Source organism: Phaethon aethereus (assembly GCF_964289735.1).
Source record: "Phaethon aethereus genome assembly, chromosome: 2".
In the NCBI taxonomy this organism is placed as follows: Eukaryota; Metazoa; Chordata; class Aves; order Phaethontiformes; family Phaethontidae; genus Phaethon; species Phaethon aethereus.
In genome coordinates this window covers 26350251-26376025 of record NC_138582.1, presented here as the reverse complement: position 1 = coordinate 26376025, position 25775 = coordinate 26350251, and the positions used below count along the sequence as shown (strand labels likewise).

The following is a 25775-nucleotide window of genomic DNA, read 5'->3' as shown; positions in this document are numbered from 1 at the left end:
AATCCTAGCTTTTGTAGAAGTTTGACCAGCTATGCCTTTCAAGTGCTAGTTCCATTAGATAATTAAGTCTTCTAATACTATTCTAACAGATAATTAAATACTTCCAATGCCATTAGAAAAAATAAGTATTCTAATAATTCCATAAACAGAAGTGTGAAACTTCAGGCCCTATTTGTCCCTTGTAAGAAAATTAGAAAGTTCGCAAAAATACATCATATTATGTATGCTTCAATCGTAAGATATTACTAGAGGAAAGGAAAGAAACCTCGCATTCTTAATATAACTCCCCACAGACTTTTAAGGCATATCAGTGATGCAGATATTTTTGCAGCATTTTGTTCTACTGCATCAGGCTGTGAAATTTGGAAATAAATATTTCACCCAGGGATCACTGTAGCCATCCTACAGCTGTAAGCAACTGAGGCAAGCAGATGAAGGTTAATAACAGAGTGATGAGTAAAGCTAAAAGGCAGTTTTCATTCTAACTTCTAATCCAGTATTGTATTTATCTGGTGACACCAATTCAGAACTACAGACATGGTTTGCTCCATGTTTTTTTCTAAACTGCTCTAGCTTTTGGCCAATGGATTCTTGCATTTGGCAGACAAGAATGTGTAACGAAGAAGAAAAGCAAGCCTTGGGACTATCGGACAAGATTGTGTGCTTCACACAGAGGGCTATAAAATATGCTTTGAATTTTGCATGTAATACCAAAATCTGTCTCAAACACTACCATTAAACTATGGAAGACTAAGCACAAGGTCTTCAGCCAGCAAGGGCTGGTATTTTCCAGATACAACTGAATTTCTTCTATTTTTAAGCAGAGCCTGAATTCCATGTGTACCTGTAATGTCATTACGCCTGGTAGTTTAAAATACTTTATAACAATCATTGTAAACAACAGCATGCCCTAGGCCATGAAAAAAATATACGGGAAATTAATTATTCTGTTGAAAGTACATTAGCATACCACTTTTACCCTTTTAAAGGATAAAAAGTCTCAAGAAGCTGAAGTGAGACAGTCATTATGGTTCATATGAAAACAGTCTTTTAAGGACTGACAGTGTCTATGGTATAAAAAGCTAGTGAAACTTCCTGATTTTGTAATTAAAGAATAATTTATATTTTCCATTATTGTAATATGTATCTGCTTAGATGCACAGAACATTACATTCTGCTGTCTCATGATGCCATTAACATCAAGCACTGATCCAGTATTGTTGTCTCCAGGGAGGAATGAAGGGATGAAGGAAATAAGCAACCCCTTTTAATATAACAGCACAACTAGCACCAAGAGCCCTGCGTGTTTCTTACCTAACCCTACAACTGCAGAAAACAGCCGTACTATGAAAAGAGTAAGAATCAAAAAGCTGGAAAGACGACTGCATACCACTAAGCTAATATGTAATGTATATGCTCATAGAAAAGATCTGAACATTAGCTTGTCAACATCTACAAAGAACTCTTCCAAGTAGATTTTATACTTTGACATGTTTATTTTAGTTGGATGAACAGATTGAGTGAACAAGCTGAAACAGTATTTCTCAGCCTCACATTTGCCTCTCTGTAGACGTCTATAACCAAATGTTTAAAAATATCAGAAATATATGGATATTTGCATGAACTAGTTCAATAGTTATTTCTTGTTCCATGCTTCTCTCTCAAGTCTTTCACGGATTACTTCTTTTAGGTACGGTTCAAGATAATGCTTATCCTGAAAAAGAAAAGAATGTATTTAAACATATAGGGAGGTCCAGAAACATCTCAAGCCATTCCTACAGATTAGTTCTCTCATTTTTCCTCAGATTTGACTAAAACCCAACCTAATAAGGAAAAAAAAAAAAAAAAAAATCAAATCAAAGATTACTTACTCTGAAAAGGTAAACTCGGTAACTGCCAAGTCTGCAATGACAAGTTCTTTACTAATTCCTAATGCCTCACCAACATTAACAAGCAAAGTAATGTTTCCAGCTATACCTTTAGAAACAATGTGCTTTTGGCAGATACCCATTAAATGTACAAGATCCACTTTCATTAGTTCAAAGTCCAACTATAGTACTGTGGAGAAATTAATTTTGAACTTAACTTCTAAACAGCACTGTAAACTTGGATTGCAATGGAACACCTTGACCGTGTTTAGCGCAAACCAAACTGCTGCTTAAGGAACTACGCAACCATTTATTCAATGCAGCAGTTACCTAAATATGACCAAGACAACCACAAGAAAGAGCCTCTGCTTATATAGAGAAACATAATACCCTTATACTATCCTATAGTCAAAAGTTTAGTTGCAAGATTCCTCTCTGCCTGGTAATTTGGAGAAAGCTGAGATGGACAGTAATGCAAAGTCTGTGAATCAATGCACTGGAAAAAAAAGGGAGGTGTATTTTGTTTTTCAAATTACAAGATGATGCTTATTTTAATGCAAGTTTTCCCTCTACATTATTCTTCCTTGGCATCTTCATGAATAAAAGCTTTGGCTCGAGATTTTCTATAAAAATAAGAAATTAATCAGAAAAGCAAGGGACCTTTTATGAGAATTATCAAGCTAATTACAGTGTATTTCTTTATCCGACAGCTTAGAAGTATTTTGTCTGAATACAATGTGCTACGGCTCTGAGCTGTAGCTTAAGCTTTTGTCATCTTGAGAAAAACTTTGTGATTTCCACTGAAAAATAGAGATTTTAAACATCAATCAAAAGCTGTGTTTTCCAGAGGTACCCTATCAGATACACACTAACTTACTCATTATAAAGAACATGTAATTATGTATTTCTTCAGAGACTGAAAATCCCAAAGACCAGTCATAGCAGTCCTATTTAAGACCTCCACTTTGGAAACACTCTGTACACGTACTTCTTCATACTTCACCCATTGGTCTTTTGGAAGGATCTGATGTTTCAGGCTTAAGTCAAGTGCTCTCTTTATGCGAAATATTCTTTCATTGTAAAGATGTTCTGGAAGTCTCTTCAGTGCTTCTTTTACATCATCATCTTCATACAATGTATCATCTCGCATTAATCCTGTAAAAAGATTTTACAGTATCACTGAATAAATGTTCTTAAGTAAGATTTAGGATTGACATGGGTGTTTCTAAGTAACATGGGCAAAACACTTCCAATGCAAAATTATGAAGAAAACCCAAACCAATCCAGAAGAGATCCACTAACTGCTCACAGAGAACAAACTCTCAACACTGGCTTTCACACACTCTATTTACTTATTTTTACTCCTTTTCTTAAGGAGGAAGAGGGAAAAAGGGTATTTAATTCAAAGTGTTTTGTAAGAGTGTATATATATATACACACAGAACAATAGCTATTCTGAATATGAGGGGTGGACTTATGCTCACCTAATTTTATATCCATATTTAAGATGACTCTCTAGGTAAAGGGTTTAAGAGCTGTGAATCCATTAGAGTCAGTCAACCACAGATGTGACTACTGCAGTACTGAAACTCCACCATGCATAATGACTAGATCTCCATTGACTATATTAAGCTATGGAAAGCTGAAGCTAGATGTTTATGTGTGAGTTGGTTCCTTCCCACACTGCCCCAAATCAGAAGTTAAACCAGGGAGAAGTACCTATAGTTTTCTCAAAGCCAAGAACACCCCCACAGTGTTTCTGAAACAAAGGATTCCTGAAATTCAACCAACTCTGCTTTAAGTTTCAGTATTAACGACACAGGACAAAATGTTACTTCTATAACATTCCAAGACTGATACAGATTACAAGAGTGTACCTACTGACTTGTCATTAAAGATTTTGATCTCATGTGACTGAGTCAGCAGTAGTCTCCCAATAAAACAGAGATTTCTTTTGAGCCACATATTCTTGAATTCCGTTTTGTAATTTATTGCAGAGACACAGCGAGCACGGGTGCTAGCTTCATCACTAGATTAAATCTGGTGTTTCTCCTCAGTTTTTAGTTGCATTCCCAGAAAAGTGGCAAAAAGTATTAATGCCTTTAAGAACTTCAGCATACAGATATAAAAAGAGGGACTAAGCACTGAATCTGAAGGAAAGACCTAAGCTCTACAGTTGTCTTGCAATTTTTTTTTTTCTAACTTCCCCAGGGCATGTATGTTAGCTTCCTTTAAATTATTTGCTCATATTGTGGCCAGCAGTAAATTATAGCCTCTGAATATTCAGATTCTCTTGTCATTCAAGAACAACTCTGCCATCTAAATAGTTGAAACAAACTTAGTAACAACTCTGAACAAATTGAAGACAACAGCATCAAGGCTACCTCTTCTACTTAAGCAAACACTATTTTTAGACCTATGTCACCATTGCACAGGCCAGAGAGACACCAAGTGAAGTTACAATGATACAAAGGGCAGAACTAACTAAATCCTTTTTTGCGCTTTGGATGATTTGCATAAGCATCGCAGGCAGACTGACTGCTATCAGTGGGAAACTCTCCACCTTCAAGGGCAGCCTTTGGGTTAGAAGACACTGGCCGGTAAAAGTGACTTGGTGGGAAAAGATAAATAATCAAGCCTTCAGGACTGATTTGTGCAAGTTTTTTCAACTGCTCCAGCTTAGCCTTAGCTGTTATTTCACTGAAAACAAGAGCAAACACAGAAATAACAGAAAAGTCACTGATTCATTACAAGGTAGCAATCATGATGACTGAAGCTATTGCTACGTTTTTTGCCCGCAGAAGCGGTAGCTAATTTTGATCAAAAAGACTTATGCCAAACTGCACATACACACACCAGTTATAAACCATAACAAGCTTGAGGATTGTTACATTTGCAGAGTTTTTAAAACTCAGTGACACACTTACCGAGTTTGTTGAATCCAGCTGCATTATAATACCACTTGCGAATCCTGTCTAACAGGCGACCACCTCCTGCAACTGAATGTGACCATCATAAATGGCAGAGCAAGATAAAATTCAACATTTACACACTACTACGACAATACACAAATATTTGCTGGCCTCCTTCATGTGCAGTAATGCAACACTACATCAAGTTGGAATTTGAGCATATATGACTTCGCCCCTCTGCTTTTCAGTATCCCTTAACTGACATTGAACAGATGGAATAAGTGCTTGTTACGTACAATAATTTGAGCTCCGTTGCACTAAATTTGAATATTAGACTGCCTTAAGACTTGGAAGAATGCTAGCAGTTCGTTGTCAAAGACAGCACCAACACTTTTAGGCTCCATAACTCTTACATGAGCTAAAAACATAATGCTCTACATAAAGCACAACCATCATGCTTTTCAAATCATTTGCTTAAGTTCCACAACTCTCACTATGGGTTAATGTGATTTCAAGGCCATGATATTATTATGTCATTAACCTTCTGCTCTCCTCTCCAGTTACTTAAATACTATTCCAGAGCTTCCTTTGTCAAAAATCTGCCAAAGGCAATCAGAAAGTAACCACTGAAACCTCAAAAAAGTCATTGACTTTAAAAAGAAAAAATAAAACACACCGCACATAGAATGTTCATCTTTCCTTAACTGTGATTCTGAATAGCAAAGGCATTTTTACATATAATCAAGTATAATGCAATACCAAATACCACTAAAGTAACTCAACAAGGGGTCAAGAAATCCAGAAACAGCACAATATGGGCAATGCAGCCAGCGCAGGCTATCTATCTTTCATAGCTTTAAGTCAGTTGTCTTACTAAGTCACCCCACTGAACCAGGGCTATGTGTGATACCAGCATGCCATTAGCACATTACCTCATCAGGCCTTAATCCTTCGTGCTTTAGGACTTGAGAAAGAATAACATCAGACCAACTAAGCCTGGAGCCAGTACCCGGGTAGGACAGCGATCCCCGAGGCCCCTCTGGAGAAGCCCAAGGGCTCCTCCACTGTTCCCGAGCACCCTCTGCCCCACTGCTTCTGGAAAACCTCAGCATCGGAGCCAGGCTCCCTCCGTTGAGGCCCAGACTGAGGGGCCGCCGCTCAGGAGGGAGGAACGGCGAGGAAGCCCACCCGCCAGTGCCGTGACAGAAGTACACTAGCTGCGGGAGCTGCACCCGTCAAGGGCACACGGCACACTGCGCACACCGGCTCCCCATCTCCCCGTCACGACCCGCCTCACCTACCGACGTGTGACGGAGCGAGCCCAGCACCGCAAGCGCGACGAGCGCAGCCTCGCACAACCACACCTGGCCGCCCACCACCGCCTCACCTGATGCCCTCGCCGCCATCTTGACCTCCGAGCGGCGCGGTGCCTGCTGGGTAACCCGCAGCGGCCCCGGGGAGCGAGGGGCGGGGACGGGGCCGCCAATGCCGCCTAGGCGCGGGCGCATGCGCCCCCGCGGCGGTCCGGCAGCAGCGCAGGACCCGTCCGCTCGCCCGCGGCCTTATCCGAGCGGGTGGCGAAAGTCCCCAAGGATGGAGGCTGCCCGTCGGTCTCCGCCGTGGCGGCCTGTCACTGCTTTGGCTTCCCGCTAGACCGTCTTCTGGCGCGGGAGCTCCGTCCTAACCGCCGCCGGGCTGCCCTGAGGCACCTGCCCCTGGACGGAGAGCACGGCAGGGGGCCGTGGCGGGCATGGGGAAGCCCGTGACTCTTGCCGTGGCTTTAAATAACGCTTATAGGGTCTGAGAATCAGCAATTAAGCCGAAATGAATTAATGCTTGTTCAGAACAAGAGAACACAGCCGCCTCACATGCCTGTGCACTACAGCGCTTCTGCAAACTGGCAGGGGCTCAAACGAAATGTTTTGCCACCATAGTCCCGGCCGCAGCCTTCGCTAGCGGCGCCCGCGTTCTCACTGGCAAACCCGCGTGGCCAGGCCTGTAGCTCGGGGCCTGCAGAGTGCATGGGAACAGCCACTGACTTCAGGTTAAGGTAACCCTGCTGTCAATCAAGGCAGCCGCAACTGGTAGACCAATAACAGCAAACTGAAGGGTAACGGTCAGTATTTGCTAAAAATTAAGTTTGTAAAGCACAGTAAGCAAAGCACCACGTCAGTCACAGAGAGAAGCAGAAACGTCCCTCTGCTCAGGTATCGCAGCTGCCAGGTGAGTGGCTCTGTTTTCTGAGGCGCAGATCGCTGCCTCTTCCCCAGCAATTTTTTCAGACATGGACCGCTGTATTTTTAAAGAAATAAAATAGGCGTGTGGAATTATTCTAGAAATACTGCTACAGTAGGCAATTTCAGTCAGAAAAGCATGAGGCTGAATGTGATACGCAGGCAACCACCACAGCTCAGAGTGCGTGTCAGCAGACCACAAAGTGTCTTTACCATACTGTACCCAGCAAGCCTCAATTAATCAACGTGCTCAATCAAAGGCTGCTAGCCCTTACCAAGAACAGCCGACTACAATAGATTTGGTAATTCTAGGCCAAACATTTCTTCTAAAGATTTTTTTAATCTTAAAGCCAAAAAGTATTTGGCACGATCCTCAAAAAGTTCTTCTATCCTCTCTCCCCTTTCCTTTTAGCACTCCCATAAAATCTTTTGCTTCCTTTCTTCATGGTATTTCTGGGAAGCTATTTTGGCATAAGCTCACGCATTTAACATTTCAAAGAAACTGGTTTAGCTCTGGCAGCAATCATTTTTACATTTAAAAATATTAAAGGAATTAAAAGCTCAACATTTAAGACATTCAAAATATCATGTGCATTCTATAATTGTGCTGCTTTTGGCTGGGATAGAGTTAATTTTCTTCCTAATAGCTAGTATGGGGCTATGTTCTGGATTTGTGCTAAAAACAGGGTTGATAATACAGGGATGTTTGCATTACTGCTGAGCAGTGCTTACACAAAGTCAAGGTCTTCGCTGCTTCTCATATCACCCCACCAGTGAGTGGTAGGTAGGGGGTGCACAAGAAGTTGGCAGGGGACACAGCTGGGACAGCTGATCCCAACTGACTAAAGGGACATCCTACACCACATTATGTTGTGCTCAGCAGTAGAAATCTGGGGGAAGAAGAAGGAAGAGGGGGACACTCGGAGTTATGGTGTTTGTTTTCCCAAGTAACTGTTAGGAATGATGGAGCCCTGCTTTCCTGGAGATGGCTGAACACCTGCCTGACGATGGGAAGCAGTGAATGAATTCTGTGTTTTGCTTCACATGTGTGCACAGCTTTTGCTTTCCTCATTAAACTTTATTTCAACCTGCAAGTTTTCTCACTTTTACTCTTCCAATTCTCTCCCACATCCCACTGCAGGAGGGGTGAGTGAGCGGCTACGTGGGGCTTACTTGCCAGCTAGGGTTAAACCACAACAATAATACAATTTGTATTACAATGATAATATAGATTGTGATAAGGACAGCAGAGTAAATCTGCAAAAGCAAAGTCTTCACTTGGGCATTATGAACACACATCTTTCTCTTAACATCAATTTTTACTAGATTGTTTGAAGATTATAGTTTGTTATTAGCATTTAATACAGTCAAAATGAAGTATGCACATTGAATTCGACTTAAGTATTTTTATTTGACAGGAAGGAATGGGGGAAAGTGTTTAGCTATCACAGTTCAGCCACTACTTTAGATGAAATGTTATGCATCTCCACCAACAGTCTACTCAACAGAGGGTTTCAAGTGATCTTCCCAGGCCAACGGAGTGGGAAACACAAGAACAAAAGACAAAAGAGAGCATCTCAGATATAAATTGCAGACAATGAATGTGGCTTTTTACTGTGTTTCAAGTGAAGATGCCCCAGTAAATCATTTTGCACCCTGCTTGTTCTGACAACAGTCCTTTTCGTGGGTGTATCAATTCAAATTCCAAATTTTTATTTTGGATAAAAGACCCAAGTTGTGATCCAGAGATCACTACTATTCTCATTCTTTAAATGTCTTCTTAACATTACTATATTTCCCACCTATTAGGGGAATTCAACCTTTTGAATTTTATTTTGCTGTCTGCATATGGAGTCTTCTTCAGGCTCTTGCACTTCTGTGACTCAAACTGGTATTTTAAGCTCCAACACTAAGCTTTTAAAATACTGAGAGTTTTTCATTAAATAAGCTTAAATCCAAATGAAAACATCTGGATTTCAGTTTCCTGAACTGTTTTAACTGAAAGAATGGAAACTTCTAAACAATAAACTATCAAGTTTGCATTTGGGTTTAGTCAGATTCTTCACTTTGCCCAAATACACTGTGAAGCATCTGATAATTCTGTATTAACGCAATTTGTTTACTGATAGGATTAAGTACTTTTAATACTCCTGTGATTCCTAATGTTAGCATTTACTTCAGCTGTTACAACTGAGCAAGATAACTCTGTCTACTAAGTATATACTACAGCCTCTTTTCGTATGGTTACTTGCATACTAAAGCCATACAAATCACATTGAGGTGGGGAAAAACTGCTTCCCCTCCTCAAGGGGAAAAGTGACTTAAAATAAAACTATACATGTCCCTGGAATCTAGAAGGAGCTTATTTTCTTTTTGTAACTGGCCTAGATTCAATTTGCTGATTTTCTTTGATATGTCAAACCAAGTTTCACTGCACAGCTTTTAGGATATTAACTTTAGCAGCCAGCTTCACAAAGAAACACCTTTGCAACCTGTTGAAAAATACTTCACACATGTAACGGTGTACTTTTCTACCGCACAAGAAAAAGAATAACATTATTAGCTCTTAAGATAAAAGCAGGTAAACATGTCACTTCTTTGCCACAGCATTATCTTGTTATTCTTACTTTTGGGAGGGAGGGTGAGGGGAGAAGACAGAGGGTGAGACAGGGAATAAGTCACTAGCCCGTTTTTCCATCTCCCAAAACTCTGAAATTATTGAAAGAAAAAAAAAATCTACTTTAATTTACTTTTCTGTTAGTGTGCTGTATCATTCACTCTGAATTAAGTTAGCAATTAATTACAAGGATTGTATCAGTAGCAAACAACACATTCACTTAATCCTTCTGAAATATATTTTTAAGTCACCACAAAGAGTATTACTGTGAACCGTTAAATCCTACAAATGTTTCATAAGCAACAACTTCTTAAACCAGTAATTAAGAAGTTAAAAGAGCATAAAGGGGAGTAGTTTTATAAAATATGTTTATTTCATAACTTTATTCTATTCCTTTTTACATGTGTTACTAATTAAAGTGTTTTTAAGAATTTTTCAAAGTCCTGTATAGAAGCTTTGGCAATCTCTGTACAAAACACCTCATCGGGCAAGGATACGAGCTGGTCCAGAGAGATGTAGCTGGGTTGTGCTGGGTCATACTGGGCTCTTCCCAAGAATGTAAGAAACATATGTCTCTCTTTTATTCGTAATAGCTTTGAGTTGAAAACCTAAGAAAGAAAGAAAGAAAGAAAGGGAAGAATCTTTTAAGTTGTCTAAATTTCAGACGTGATGAATCTAAAATAAGAGCATGTTTTTGTCGAATTGAAGATCTAGGAAGAAAACAAATAATTCGCATCTTTTCTTCTCATTTACGTCAAACACCAGGTAGTTTATATTTATATATAAGTTATCTAAATTCTAAATAAATGCTTCAATACAATATTCTGAGGTACACACACAAGGGAAATCAGGGAATGATACAACTCTCGAGCATGTTAAGTTTTTTGTTTATATATAGCTCTATTACTTTCGTGTAATCACAGCCAAGAAAGCAAAGAGGAGACATACAGAAACTGGGAGCGAGAATACCTAAGCATTTTCCCTATATTATCGGGAGTGTTTACATATACAGTCATATTCAGATGAGTGTTCTATAAGGAAGAAATGAACAGGTGACCACACAGCATGATACAAAAGTGAATTGCAGCGACAACAGAAAAGGTGTGCAGCTGCACCTCCTGTCATAACACAGCCAAAAGGCACAGTGCTGTGGTTCAAAACAACCGCTGGTCTACTGCTGCACAACAATGCCTACTTTTGAAGATACTTGTCACAAAAAGAATTGTAGACAGTCAAAGGCAAGAACAACGGTAAGGGAAACATGAAAGAAATCAGTGGAACATCTAAAAAGAGAGAGAAGCTGGGAAGACATGTAATGCAGTTAAGAAGTCTTAAAAGCAGAGTTCTAGCTGCATTTCTGAGCAGTACAACTGAAGAGAGAGAGATGCTGCTTTAGAGAAAATAATAGTGAAAACAAGAATGCTACAGCAACAAAAGCAAGCAGAAGTTTTGCTGAAAAGGAGAGACTACAGTACTGAAGGCAGGATTTCATGAGGATGCAAACTAATTTGAACTAGGACAGAAAGCAAAACTACTGTTCCTCCTCTGCCTTCCTTCAATGTTAAGAGGGAGTCACAGAAAAACCTTAGCCACTGTTTATGGAGATAGTTGACAGGAAGGATTGTTAGAACAGCAGCTGTAACATCAGAGAGGATTTGACAAAAAATACTGTATGCCTCTTATTTTCAGCATTACTGTCATTTAGGATAGAAGCAAGAACAGATGAAGACAAGTATGCATTTGTAAATGCACAAGTTAATGGCTAGACCATATACAGACCAAGCTGCACTAACCATATGCTAGAACTCAGTTTTTGAGGATGGAAGGGAAGAACAGGGAAGAGAGATGGTGACTGCACCAAGAACAAGGAGCAGAAGAAACTCTCCACTTACCCTTTCAAACAAAGGGAAGGGAAATAATGAGGTGAACCACCAGGAAGCCAACAATAAGACAACCGAGAAGGAAGCGAGAAAGACTTGCGGTCAATACAAGTCAAGGAGGGCAAAAATGACACACAGACTGCAGCTATAGCAAGCATACTTGTTAAGTAAAGATATATTAAATAGCAAGATAAGTAACCAAAATCCTGGGGAGTAGTTTTACTTCTCCATATAACTTCGGCTTTTTAGCCAGTTAGATTAGAGAGTTAGATTCCCTACTAGACTTGCTTTAGGATGAAAATTATTTCAGTTCAGAAGTTGTAATCTGTGCTTTCGTTCTTTCCTTGTAAGAAGCTAGTGTGACTGCATGTCAGCATTAGATGAAGCAACTAATGCTTTCAACTTTTAATTTGTGAGGAAAGAACAGTAATGGCAAGATAGAAAAAACCCAAAATAGTCAACAAGAAACTACTCTATTTTCACTCCTGTGATTTTTTAGCTATTGCTGCAGCAATAGGAAGGTCAACAAGAATCTGATTGCCTCGTGGACAGAACTTCTCTTACCTTTTAAACTATATTTTCAGATCTTGTAATCTATAAAATTTAATTTTTAAATACACAAATCCAAAAGAAGTGTTTTCATATATATGTTATCTAATGAACAGATCTTACGCATGATCTCGTCTTCCCTTGTGTGTCTTAGCTAGGTAAGATTTCAGGACAAGGAATGCCTAAACAGGCAGTACTCTTTCTTGCATGAATCCAGACACGAGCATGACTACTTCCGTTGAAAACTTAAAAATTCACCAAACTGGGGGTGGTGGGGTCACCTGTGCCAGAGAGTGAAGAAGAGCACTTCCACACTGGAATCCTCAATGGTTGCCGAATTGCTAATAAAAGTTATCCCAATTAGAGTAAAAGCCACAGACAAGCTGAAGAATTCACACATGTCCTGCATACAGTGAGGCTCCACCTTCAGCACCAAGCTAGTGAAGCAGCTGTGCAAAGAGTACCTACAAGTTATTCCCAGATCAACAGCTCACCTGAGGAAAGTGAGTAAGCATGTGGTGGGGAATGCCCATTATGTTGTGTAAGTAGTCAAATGTCTGTTTGAGTCTCTTTTTACTTGCAGTTAAAATCTTGGGGGTCTTAAAGACAATCTGTTGAATTTCATTACGTTGAAAACCAAGTTCAATCTGACAAACCTGAAAAGGAGCACAATTTTATCTTCAGAAGTCAGCTGCAAACTTAGCTTATTTTAACATGCCACTGAAATAAACTAATGCAAAATTCTTCTACCCTTTGTCACACAGCAACAAAAATGCAACCCACCGTAACATCTGCCACTCCAGTTCTTCTCAAGTCAGACAGTGCAATTTATTTATCATTCTGGATTAAAGTGTAATTTGTTTATAGAGTATCCCTGAAGTAAAGATGACTTTTGTGAATGCTATGTATTTTTCAGCTTGCCTGAAATATGAACAAAAGCTGCGTCTCAGTGTGCATGGCAGTTACAAGCATAAAAATTCTCCCCTAAGAGTCTTTTATCAGTTTCAATACCAGGCTGTCAAAAGAGACGGAGTTTCTAGTTGTAGAGCTGTTGAGCTCTGTAAAACACAGCAATCAAATAACTAGTGACTACTCTTGTTACTGTGCTTTCTTTTGCTAATGTATCCAAGTTACATTTTTATACTGGGGAGCATAATTTTAGTTCTGTAGTCTTCAACCGAAGTCTGTTGAACCTGAAAGAGATGTGCAGAATATGCAGTGTATTCAGTTTATTTTACAGTTGGGTAAGATGTCTTTTTCAGAGGCTGCCTTTACTTCAATTATGGTTTCCCAAAAGGAAAACACATTTTTTCAATAAAATCATGAGCACTCCTCCCAAAGTGCAGAATGGCAAGCAGTTCATTGAGTTGTTGAGAAAGGAATTCAGCATACAAGAGTGTCTGTTAATTCAGCTATTTCTCCTATCCTCCAGTGACATTTACAAGCAGCTTGTTTTCAGTCATGAAGTGGGTGTGCTGGCCAGTCAACATAGTGAGACTTTCAGATTCAACTCAGGTACTTCTTCAGTTGGCAATAAGGTTATGTTTTTTGTTTTCCCAGTTTGATGTGCCAAGACTGCAGCTCCTGCCCAAAACTGCCTGGCAAATACAAAGGGAAGGACTTACAACCTGGGTTTTGAAGCTACCTTAGGACTTGCAGATCCTTAGAGGGAATTGTTTCTAAAGGTGGCTATAACCAGGTCTTTCAATTCCTGGTTCTTCCTTATCTGCTTAGAAATATTTATAAATATTTACATAACAAACATACCAATATAATATATAATATATTATAAACACCATAATTATCTATTATAAATATATATTATAATATACTGTGTATTATAAATATTTGTGTATCACAAGAAATACTAATCAACTAAGACAGCATTCAAGTATGAAGAGATGTGTTTGCACTTCAGTGGTGTCTTCCACAGATCCAAGCTGGCAGGGGTAACTTACTGCATTAAGATACAGAACCAAGAGTAAGACCTGATGTTAAATCAGTGGAGATGTATAGCTGGTCCCACTGTAGAGGTAATTGCGGCAAAAATCTTGAGCTTTTCTTTTCTAGTCTGTGAAATGGAACAGCTCTTTCTTGACATAAATGGTAAGTTCAAGTGTAAGTTGCTTTGACTGTATTCAGTTTGACAGCAAACATATTTAATAGTCATTAATTTTCTAGACCACATATGCTAATATCCTTACTGTGTAAGCCCCAGCAATATTCAACATACTCCATATGATACCCACAATAGGCAGAGGTAATGCAAGCTTTCCAGTTTTAACCAATCAGTGAATCTCTAATTGTGCTTTATGAAGCCTTCAGAGGATGGAATAAGCCATCCTTTCTGCTCATTTAGTCCATGATTGGTATCTTTTGACAACCAGTATCAGCTGCAGCAGTTGTTTCTAAACAACAGCCCACTCAGACTGAGGGATACCACCAGATCACTTCTGAACTGCTGGCATATGGTTTCACTTCCTGAGTACTGCCTGCCCACCGGCAGCCTAGGACATACAGGTTCTCAACCCAGATTCTGAATGTGAGACATCCAATTCCCTGAAAGCTTCTAAGTATCATCAGATTCTAATAGTGAGGACATAAAAATCCTTCCTCTCTTTCTAGAGCGTGTGAAAAATAAGGATGCTACGCTATACACTTTTTGGTAGATAAAAAAGATAGTCACACAGAACTGAGGATCATAAAAACACATTCAATTATAATATACTGAATCCCTAGCCTGTGGAAACAATGTTCATTAAAAAGAAAGCTCTATTAATTGGAACAGTCTGCTACTTTCTAGTCTCCTCCCTTACCACACACACATTTCAGATTGCAAGATTCCCAGTGTTTAATAGTTTCATAGCAGTGAGTCTGTCTGAAAATTATATATTTTAATTCATAGTTATGCGTTATAGGATAATGGGATTTCTCAAATTGTTACACTACATCATGCTGTTTGGCCTAGATGGCTTTACAGCACAATAATTAAACCAATACATAGTTACATTTTCAAAGGGGAAAGGAGTCCCTGTGGGTTTGAAGTTATTTACCCAACAGTTGTTAATAACGACCATCTGCTATCAGACAATAGGTGTCAAATGCACATTTTGGCAGACTAGCTACCTGCCAAGAGGAAAATAATCAACTGCACATTTCTTGCTCCTAAATCCTCATGGACAATCCAAGTTAGCAGAAAACCATAATAATTAAGAAAATAAGAAAGGAGGGAGCAGGCTCTATTTTTCACTCGTAAAGAAATGGGTAACAATTTGTGTCAGCAGATAGCAACTTTTGGCAAGAAGGAACCCAGATGAAGTTTCTAACCTACATCAGAGTAGAAGACAGAATAAGATACTGCTCCACATATGCTGTAAGTTTGCAAGCTATAGAGGAAAAGAAATTGTTTAACAAAATCCTCAGTCATTTTATACCTTCACTAAAATTATTTCATTAAATTATTTCTGTGCGGGATTCTCCTCCAGGAACTTTTATCTTCTGTCAACTCTTAAACTATGTGGATACGCAGTACACTTTTATTATCTACTAATAAGCTCACCTGAAGATTTTCTTTTACAGGCTCTAATTTGCCAGTCAGTAGCCTTGGAAGACGAATTACCAGATCCTTTGTCTACAATTAGGGAAAACACACAACAAAAAGATTATTATTGAAAGCTTGTTTGTGAATCCATCTGTGAAAGAAAAATAGAGATCTCATAAAAACTCTTTTTTTCCCCAGTTGGAAGAGGGATGCACTTTCACTTGCATTTCATTTTATCTCTACCCCAAAGATGAGTTAGCGTGAAGCAGTGATATATTAAGATGCAAAAAGTTACTCAAATACGTTTATTTGGAAAACAAAAAATAACATAGCTGTTGTAAAACAGACAGGAAGAGGGAGTAAAAGCATGCCCCAAAAGTTAAGAGCATGCTTAAGTGCCCAATCTCTCTCAATGCTCAAGCTGCTTCTTCCCACCTTTTTAAAAAAAGTAAACAAACACTACCTGATAGAGGCTATACAATGCCACTGCAGTTGAAAAATCCTTTGTCTACCTCAGGATCTGGTTGGACCATAGTAATAATACTAATTGCCACAAGGCAATACAAGAAATTACTCCACATCCCTTAAGCCATGTGACTACTTGTAATCTGCCCTGAACTCAAGGCAGTGACTAAGCCCTTTTACCAGAGAGGTCTCTTACCTCAAGTGTGGAAAGGCCAGGAACAGGAACTGTGACAGCTATGACCATCACAGTGCCAATACAAAAGCCAATAGAACAACACCAGATTCCATTTGGAACTTGACATTTATTGCAATCCCCAGCTAGTGCAGGAAACAACTAACACTGCTCACTTACTCCAGGAAACTCCAGCTATTAGCTCCTCTGGTCCTAAATACCTCCTAAGCACACAGTGTGGTAAGCACTCACAAGTGAACCCAAGGGTTACGCTTGGTGAGCTGAGCATATGATTTGGCATTTAGTTTGATGTGATATTCACAGATTAGACTATTCTTCACCGATGAGTTAAGTATGTTACAGTAGAGTTAAGTATGTTACAGTATCTTGAAGAGATGAAGAGTGCCAATTAATTTTCTAGAAGTTGAAAAAGCTGCTTGCTGTTTCAGCAATGGATTCAGTCCTCTGACTCACCTCAGATAATAAAACTGGACACACACATGCTTGTTTGACAATAACCTGCAGCAGATCATCTTCAAGAACTGTACTTCAGGACCTTTGAACGTTAGATGTCCATACTACTTCTATAGATAGTTAAAATCACGGTAGCCTCCTGTAACCCTTTGTGTTCCTATTGGTAATGTCACCAATGTTTGTGGATAACCTCCAAATACTTGAGGTATTCATGTTCCAAGGCCTTACAGTTGTCCCTGACAAAGCACCTAAAGACTTCAGTGTACAATCTTTACCTTTTTTACACTGAGGCCAAGTTCATTTTTGAAGAAACCCAGTCTGTTATCCAGTCTTTCCACTGAAAACAACAGCAAATAGGGAGCTCTTGAGACCATCTGAGCAATTTCTGCCTTACCAAATTTTTTCGATTTTAGGTAAGCCACTCTAGAAAGAGAACAAAAACAAAATAAAATCCAGTGATGAAAATTTTATTGCCTCCATTTATTCAGTACTTGCTTAAATTCCTCAGTGATATCTTATAAACAGACAGATGTTCTAGCATTAACATGCAACCCTGCCAAAAATAATTAGGGGGAAATCTGCAGTTATCATAAAAGCAAAATACCATCCCTTCCAATTAATTAGAAGTAAAATAAACCTCAGAGCAGAATGTCAATACTGAAGACAGATTTTAATTCCTTCCAGCTGTCCTTAAGCAGATAACTATGTTAACCTACATTTAACTACCAGCCTGTCTCCTAGATTGCAAACACATTAATAGATCATCATAAGGTATGGACAAGAAGATATATACAGCCTTTTGCTATTTTAATGAATTCCATTTCTACTGCTGAAAGAACAGAGTACTATACATCATACGTCCCTATTTTGCCAATAGCACTGGAGTAGAAATATACAACAATGCTATCTATAGAGACATTGTCCAAAAAGACATTTCTAAATCAGCTGAAGTTACTTTTGTTACAATAGGTCCCTACTTCAGTCACTGGTCCAAGAATTTAGTTACAAAACATCTGGTTGTCAGAAAGGAGAAGGAACTGACTGAAGTTTTTATGTTTAACAGAGCTTTCTTTCTTTCCAACTCAAAACGTTTTCCAAATTTTTTTTGAATTCAGTGAAAGTGAAATCTGTTTCAAGTACTACTTGCAGTGGATTATTACCATAGCTCCCAGAAAAAGGAATAGGGGGGAAATACAGCACACAAAATAAAGAGACACAATTAACCCATGTGCCACCTTATAAAAGAAAAAAACAACTGAACTACAATTTGAAGAGGTTCCCTATGTTTCTAGATAAGCATATACAGAAGTATTTGCTGTCAGACAAACTTAGAGCATACAAGAACTGAATTTATCTGGCAGTAAATAAGATACAAAATAGATCGAAGAATATTCTGCAGAAGCAGATATTCAGCAAAAGATGGGCTGCATGTTACATCATCTCTTGTGGAGAGAAAAAACCAAAAAATACCTTCCAGTCACTGCAGCCTCCCTCTCCTTCCACAAACCCTAAAAAATGAAGTAATCACAAGCCAAAAACCTCTAGACAGATCTAAGAACAAGCTCTAAGAGGACCAATTCCTAACTAAGCAGGCACCCCAACACAGAAGACAGCAGCCTCGGCTCCAGGTAATGCTGATGGAACTGGCTGAAGCAGCCTCAGAAACAAGGAGATGTTAGGAGGGTGAGAAATGCAGAAAACTACAATAAACAACTGGCCCTTCAAAAATTATCCCATTATATTTTGAATGCTGCAGCTTGGCTACACTATACTACTTCCATTCAATTTTTCAAGGGCACAACTGCCAAGCGTGCTAGAAACATAGCTAAATGAGCAGATTAAAAATAAAACCTTTTGGTTGTCCTGACTCCCCTCTGCTTGTTTTCTGTTAACAAGTCATTAAAACTCACACCTGAAGCATTTCTTCACATCCTGGAAAGGCAAGAAGCTTAAAAGAGGGATGGCAAGACTGTAATAACCAGACTCTAGAAACTGGTGTAATTAAAAGAAGCACAATCATCCAACCTGACCAAGGTTTGGGATAACTTTGTGAGTGTTGGCACCAAGGTTAGCCCTCGTTGTACTACAGGGGTCAGCAGTTCTATGTAGCATGTTAACAGTTTTAAGTCATCATTAACAATACCGTAAAACAAAGCATCTGGTGCAGCTGCAGAACAGACACTGATGTGCAACTGTCAGAATTGTTATGAATTATGGAATGTTTTGACTTTTACAGTGTTTATCTGAAGTCAAATGCCAAATCTATTGAAATTTGTGTTTTGTTTCCTGGCAACATGGAATCCATAGCAATAAAACATTCCAGAGTGATGTAACCAATACCACGTCCATCTGCACCAAAGTGTTTATGCAAAGGTGATACTCAGCTTTCAAAAGACAGCTATGTGAGACACATTCACTTCACAGCCTGCCACATGCCCTCCGCAGCACACTTATTTTAAAGCTTGCAGGAAAGCATTCACCAGTGCCAGAGATAAACTTCCTGAAAAATCAAGCTGCAAAAAAAGAAGAAATTGGATTGCCCTGTTCAGCCCCTACCTCACTAACCAGGGAGTGACACATGACAGTCACGGAAAAGCAAATCTAACTTCACAGAAGAGTTAGAAAGTTTATCATCACAAAAAATACTCTCTTCAAAGTATAAGCAATTCTGACAATCCAGACTCAAAACTACTGCTGAAAAATGAAGCAGGTTCTTTTCAGATACAGTTTCTGAAAGGCCACTTACTGAACAGAAGAATGGAAGAACAGAACAGGGGGAAGAAGAAAAGTCAGGTCTATGTTAGACGGGAGTCTGCTAATGTGCCTGTTTCCAAAAAGCTGCATTTTCACATTTCTGTCTTGGACAGCTGCAAAAGCCAAGCAGACAGACTTTCTTTTCTGGAATTAAATACCAAGGCATTTTGAGTTCATTACAAAGTGCGTGCACACATACATGAGTTGTTCTGTAAAAGCGTGGAATTAATGCAAGCCTGTCTGGGGTAATTTTAAGAACAGAAGTCCATTTTCCTGCAATTTTTTTTATAATCAAGACACCTAATGGAAGCAAGATTTAGAAGAATGAAGTAATTCCACTTCAGAATCTAACTTATCATAGGTACACGCCAAACAAATACAGCTGAGTAAAGAAAGCTAAGATCTCTATGACTTAAAGGCACAGAGAAGTTAAAAAAAAAAGTACAACCCCATAGTCTGGTGCTGGTACCTTCAGTCTGTCATGTCTTAATGCGATCCTACTTGCAAAAACTTGGAAGGAAGAACTAAAGCAAAGGAATATAGTAAAGCTGTTTGTATCCATCAACAACAAGGAAAAAAGTGGCAGTTACAAGCCACTACGCCATCCCTAGGGCAGAGAACCTTTGCAAAAAGTGGCTGTGGATTCATGAAAATACAGGTTCAAAACCTACATTCAGTTATTTCAGACAAATGAAGAATTAAGAATTTTTTTTTTTTAAAGATTGTTTAGATTATTACAATACAATATTTCAAAGATCTTTACTATTTTAATTCCGGTTATTTAACTTCCGGAAGAGTTTTCTTTAGAAGAGAAAGGCTTTCTGCCACAAATACAAATCTCACCTTTAAAGCTCTAGAAATAGTCCTCCGAAGTTAACAATGCAAAAAAAATAAGGACAGGCTTCTGTAAATAGACATGTACAGTTACAACCATAAGACCTCAACCTGACCAGCATCAGCTGGTATCTCAGTTACTGCAGGATGAAGCCCAGCATCCTAGCTTAAACCCACTGAAGGAACAGTCAAAATCTGCACTCATGCAGCCAAAGTGCACACGCACGTGATAAAACAGTACAATGACAGTTGATTTCTGATACAGGGAGAATGGACAGCTGCTATCAGTGTCTTAGTCCATGCTGGGTAGACCTGCCACAGCTCCTCAATATTCTTGTTTTGACCACCTTTATCCCTTTAACTCAGATGCAGGTTTTTAAAGCTACTTTAAATACCAGTATTATCCCATTGTATCTCTCGAGCTGACCAGACAAAGAATTGTTAATGAAACTCCAACTGCCATTAAAGAGAACAAGAAATACAGTTTGATTCAGACAACACTTGGAATTACTGAAATCAGAATACTTCAGTCAACTTCTGACACAAATCCCATCACTTTCTAAGTAAAGCTGCTGGAGAAAGAGGAGTATGCATATATAGTTATCTTATTTCTTCAGTGCAGAAAAAAAGACCCATAAATGCAATTTTATTAAAAAAAAAAAAAACAAAAAACACAAACCCAACAAACCAACAAGAATTCCACCTTTGGTGTTTTTTGGTACACACAAATAAGCTTAAAAAACCCCAAACAACTCCAGAAGAAGGCAGCTCACTAAATAAGCTTTGGTCTAAGATACGATATCTTCTAAAGAGACTATTGTTTACCCTTATGGCCAGACAACCTTGGGTGACAGTCTAGGGCCATACAAGCATGAACACACAAAAATTAGTTTGCTGTAGTCTTGTGCTCAGTTTGAGCTGGACAACAGGAAAAATAAAGTCACCAAACCCTGCTGCTGCTATTAGAAGTAAACACAGAAGAGATCTGGTCTGTTTCTTTTTCTGCAGAATTCACAAGGTATGCGTAGACATACCGTCTAGAAAAGCGCTTTCAAAGCATGACTGAAGAGGTTAATATTGTTCTACAAATTTAGGTAAAGCCTCAGGGACCAACATTTTGGAATCTAAGCTGACACAGGTAAAGCAAGTGGCTTAGAATGGCAAGATGCTTCCTTTTTGGCAGACACACAGGGCTGAGCAGTAAAATTTGTTAACAGTCAGTTTTCAGATGGATCAGGATGTTGACTCGACTTGTGATACCACCACATGTTAATGCTGACTGATGGGAAGGGACAGAAACATGGAGCCAGGGATAAAGTGAGAAAGGAAGCAGCAGCAACACAGGTTCAGAGAAGGTTAAGTCAACTGGGAAACAAGATCTTCAAGCCACAGGGCTCAACACCCAGCTGCTATTTGAAAGGCGTACCTGGTTTCTAAAGCTTCCAGATCTTCAGCAAGGATGTATGGATTTTTGGTCAGGAATAGTCCCAGCTGATTGTCTTCTACACCCACATCCTTAAGAAACAGAAGTATTTTTCTTATATCTTTTTCAAAGTCCAAGGTCAGTAAGAGTTGACCTGCCTTTTGACGTTTCTCCACTTGGGATAAGTCAACTCCTACAACAAACAAAATTAGATATTGTTTTAATTAAACATAGACCTTACTTCCTGTAAATGTTTCAGAAAGGCATGTTGAAATTTACAGGACTACTCCTTTTTTGCACTGATTTAGTATACTTCAATCGCTCAACAAAGCAAGGTCACAACACCTTGTATATTGTGGAAAGATTACCGGTAAAACAAGCAGTCATTTTAGACACTTTTGCCAAGTTTATTTTTTTGAAGGAAGACATGTGCAGTGAATCCTGCATGTGAAGAATCAAGTACGCTAGCATGTACCACATGCAGAGACCTACTCTTGTCGCACAGAACTATGTGTGCAAGGAATTCCCAACTCCATTATACAAGGGAAGGGAACAATTTTGCAGTGAAGTGCCTTTACATACTGGCTCACACATAGCCATTTGTTACTGCATGGAGCCAGATCTCTTCTTCTCAAACATTTATTTCTCCAACCTCATTCTAGTGTTCCTTACACTTTTGGGAAACAAGGGGGTGGCCAGCAACCTTGAATTCAGCTATCCTTGCACGGCCCAAGTGCAAGGCCCAAGTTTTTGATGAGAACTAAGGTTCTCTTCCTCCTTGCTTCTCCAGTTTACTGTGCACTACTTCTAAGGTTCTGCACAGCAACTGCTCTCCTTCCTTCCAAGGACAGAGCGCTGCAATTTCTTTTGCAGCAAATTAAAGCTTCCTTAACCAGCCCAAAAGAAGAGAGACCAATCAAGTTACACAAAGTGCTCCCAACCTCCGGAAGCTGTGGGAGATGCCTCCTTCTAGCACTCAGAGCAGTAAGGGACTAAAGCTAGCCAGCCTTGCAACTAATATAGCATTGCTAGTGAGTCATGCAGTCCCCTTTCTTTTTCCACTTGCCCTGGGTAACATTCTGCTGCCCTTAACCATTGGTTGCTGTTCCTGTTCTCAAGTTTACAGGGCAACCAGTAAGATCAAAACACAAATTATAGAATCTCCAAAGCTCCAGATATAGGCAAACCACGTAAAGAAAATCACACATACCTAGGTGGACAAGTTTTGCCAGGGTTTCCGAGTGATCAACATAATCTCGGAGTGTTGAAGACTGAAGGGGAAGAAGTGGTTCTGCAATGATCTGTACAGCTTCTTCCTCTGAAATCTCCTCCAAAGCAGACGAAGGTGGGATGTCATCCCAGTCTAAGAAACAAATACAGAAGACCTAAATGCATTTTGTGAAAGACAAAGCTGCTCCCACCAAACGCTATATAGATTTCTTAAAATCCACTGCAAAATAAAAGAACACTGTGCATGAGATGAACAGCCAATATATTATTATTTGAAAACATATGAAAACATAGACTTTACTCCCAGTTTTTGTCTCTGTTCCATCTCCTTGTCACTGCCCATCAACTCTTGCTCATGTGGCCAAATCTGAGTGTAGTACCCCAGCAAGCCTGACTTCAGTCTGCTGCCTTGATCGTTGCAGACAACAGATCACATCACCTTCTTGAAATAGAATTTTCTTTCATGTCTTCACAAATGCATTCTTGCCTGATCATATCCAGATCAAAGGCTACTGCAAGGATTATTTTTCATAACCTGACAAGCCCGCTGCTTTGTGCCTCTTTGGAATCTGATGCCTGAACTGCAGTCGCTTTAACTTTCAAGGTACTTCACAGCCAAGTCCAACCAAGTTATTGTGTCTTATCCATTACAGAATGGCTGCTGACTGACACCACCTCAAACAGCTAAAGAAATAAAGCTCCATTTTCTGCTCATTAAGGTTTCCAAGTCAACATCATTATTCTTGTTTCCTCTTAAGTGTTCCAAGTCACAGAGCTCAGTGTCTTTTTAAAAAATATCTCTCTACACTGATCTATTTTTCCATTGACAGCTCAGAGCAGTAATCAAGATTACTGTTTTGCACGCTGGCTGCTAGCATCCACCTCAATTATCAAGCTAATTACAGATCAACAGCCCTAATTATGAACTCTTCAGGACGGGGATTTTTCTGTGCCCTGTACCTTTGCACAAGGACTTCCTAGAGACTAGGGTAACACTTTCATGTCAAGAAAACAAAGTCACACCAGAACTACCAAGACAGGTTCCAAAGTAAGTTGGAAGATCCTACTGTTCCAGGAAGAGTTGCACAACAGGTATCAAAGGCCTTGCCACTTCTTTGACTCAAAGCCTCAGAAACAAAAGCACAGTAAAATGTTTTTAGCAACATTTACAACTTAAACAGTAATAAGAACTCTCTAGGAATCTATATGGATATTAAGCACTTCCTTTCAACTTGTTGAGGACCAAAACAATATATACCAAGTTCCCTTCTGGAAGCACAGATGCTCTTTTTTTGCCTTTAAACCTTGTATCAGGAAACATACCTCAAGGTACAAAAAAAAAAGTTAGCAATTATGTTTATTCCACTATATATACTGCCAGCTGGGCAAAATGCTCCACACACATATACATAACAGTAAGTTGGCCAGCAGATAAAAATCTGGCACATAAATAAACTGCACCGCAGGTGCAGACACATACGAGCTGGCTGACCTGCCAGTTCTGGTGCAGCACTGTTTCCAGAACCAGCTGCACAAACACACAGATCTCAGTTGCAGCTCTGAGCCACCCCAAAAATGAGCTCTGTAGGATCCAAGCTGGCCGGGCTCAAAGCTGAATCTGAACATACAAGACTGCTTAGTAATCCAGAGCAAGTTTCCTCAGCATACTGTAATTATTTTCAGAGGGTGGTATTTTTTTAATCCTCACTTAGATATAAAAGCAGAGAAAAGTGAGGCAATTTCCTCAGCGCAACAACACCCAGGCGACCTCGTATCTATCTTTCCTCAGGAGGCAGTTTAAGGAGGATTTCTCCTCAGGGCAGGCTTCACACTGCTGCCTCCTGTTGTTCACCCCTGACCGTTCAAACAGCCGTGCGGTGCAGGCTGCTTCAGGGGTGGCCTCCCCCACCCCTACTCAAAAAAAAAACCCCAAAAACCAACCCCAAAACCAACAAACGAAACCCTTTATTTTGTACCAGAGCAACTATGAGGGAAAGGCTAATGCTCAGCTACTGCAGGTAGACATACAAAAAGAAAAGCTCTTCAAATAGCAGCTCCAGACCAACATTTCTACCCAAAACATACACCTTTAGCTTGTCTTAAAGGTATTCTTTATATACTAGAGTGACCACAGGAATTCTGCGTTAACTATGGGTCCTAAAAACAAGTGAAAGCCGGGAACTTCAGGGAAATATTTTATATAAACAGGCCAAAAAAGGAGAACCAAGGGTAAGACTGAAAACATCATATGGAGGTCTGGGACAAACGGTATCCCTAAGGCCTCTTACCTTCATACAGTATTTCTGTATTCAGATCAGGTAATGTTTCTGCCTTTGCTTGTTCCTGTTTTACTGGCGATGGCAAGTGACTTTCGGGAGAAGAAAAGGATCCATCTTTGGTATTGTCGGGTGGAGAACAGCTTCCTACAGATACATGCCTGTATGCCTGCAATCTCCACGGAAGACCGTCATTTCTACAGAGCAGCAGAACCAGAGGGCCGAACCCACGACAACCCTGTGCCGTGCTGCTGCGGCCCCTCAGCCTCCGAGAAAATTCAGCACCACGGGCTGTTTGCAGCAGGCAACACCAGCGGGAGACCTGCCGAGCCCACAAAGCCATCTTCCACCTCAGCGCTGCATCCTGCTGGGAGAAAAAGGGCTGAGGAGTAACACAGGCGCTGCCTCACCTCGCTCGCAGGGCTGGGAGCGTAAGCGCTAATTCCCTGAGCACTAAAGCAGAAATTACTCGCTACAAAGCACTAAGTAGATGCTTTGAGGCTTTAAACCTCCAAACGGGGGAGGCATAAGTGAGGAGAGGAGCCG

General features: G+C 39.7%; 2 protein-coding genes across 2 annotated transcripts; both read right to left on the bottom strand.

Annotated features, from left to right (window-relative positions):
- Positions 1-1476: 1476 nt before the first annotated feature.
- Positions 1477-6186, bottom strand: UQCRB (ubiquinol-cytochrome c reductase binding protein; the record flags this gene model as incomplete). The annotated part of the gene is made up of 4 exons (XM_082014572.1): positions 1477-1714; positions 2857-3023; positions 4796-4867; positions 6168-6186. 4 exons carry the CDS (start codon positions 6184-6186, stop codon positions 1637-1639), a joined length of 336 nt encoding a protein of 111 aa, XP_081870698.1. The 3' UTR covers positions 1477-1636.
- A 3858-nt stretch (positions 6187-10044) lies between these two features.
- MTERF3 (mitochondrial transcription termination factor 3) lies at positions 10045-25572 on the bottom strand (the record flags this gene model as incomplete). Its single annotated transcript, XM_082015423.1, has 7 exons — positions 10045-10239; positions 12555-12716; positions 15620-15691; positions 16988-17135; positions 21727-21916; positions 22934-23086; positions 25242-25572. The coding sequence occupies 7 exons, from the start codon at positions 25570-25572 to the stop codon at positions 10045-10047; spliced, it is 1251 nt and encodes a 416-aa protein (XP_081871549.1).
- Between the last annotated feature and the right edge of the window lie 203 nt (positions 25573-25775).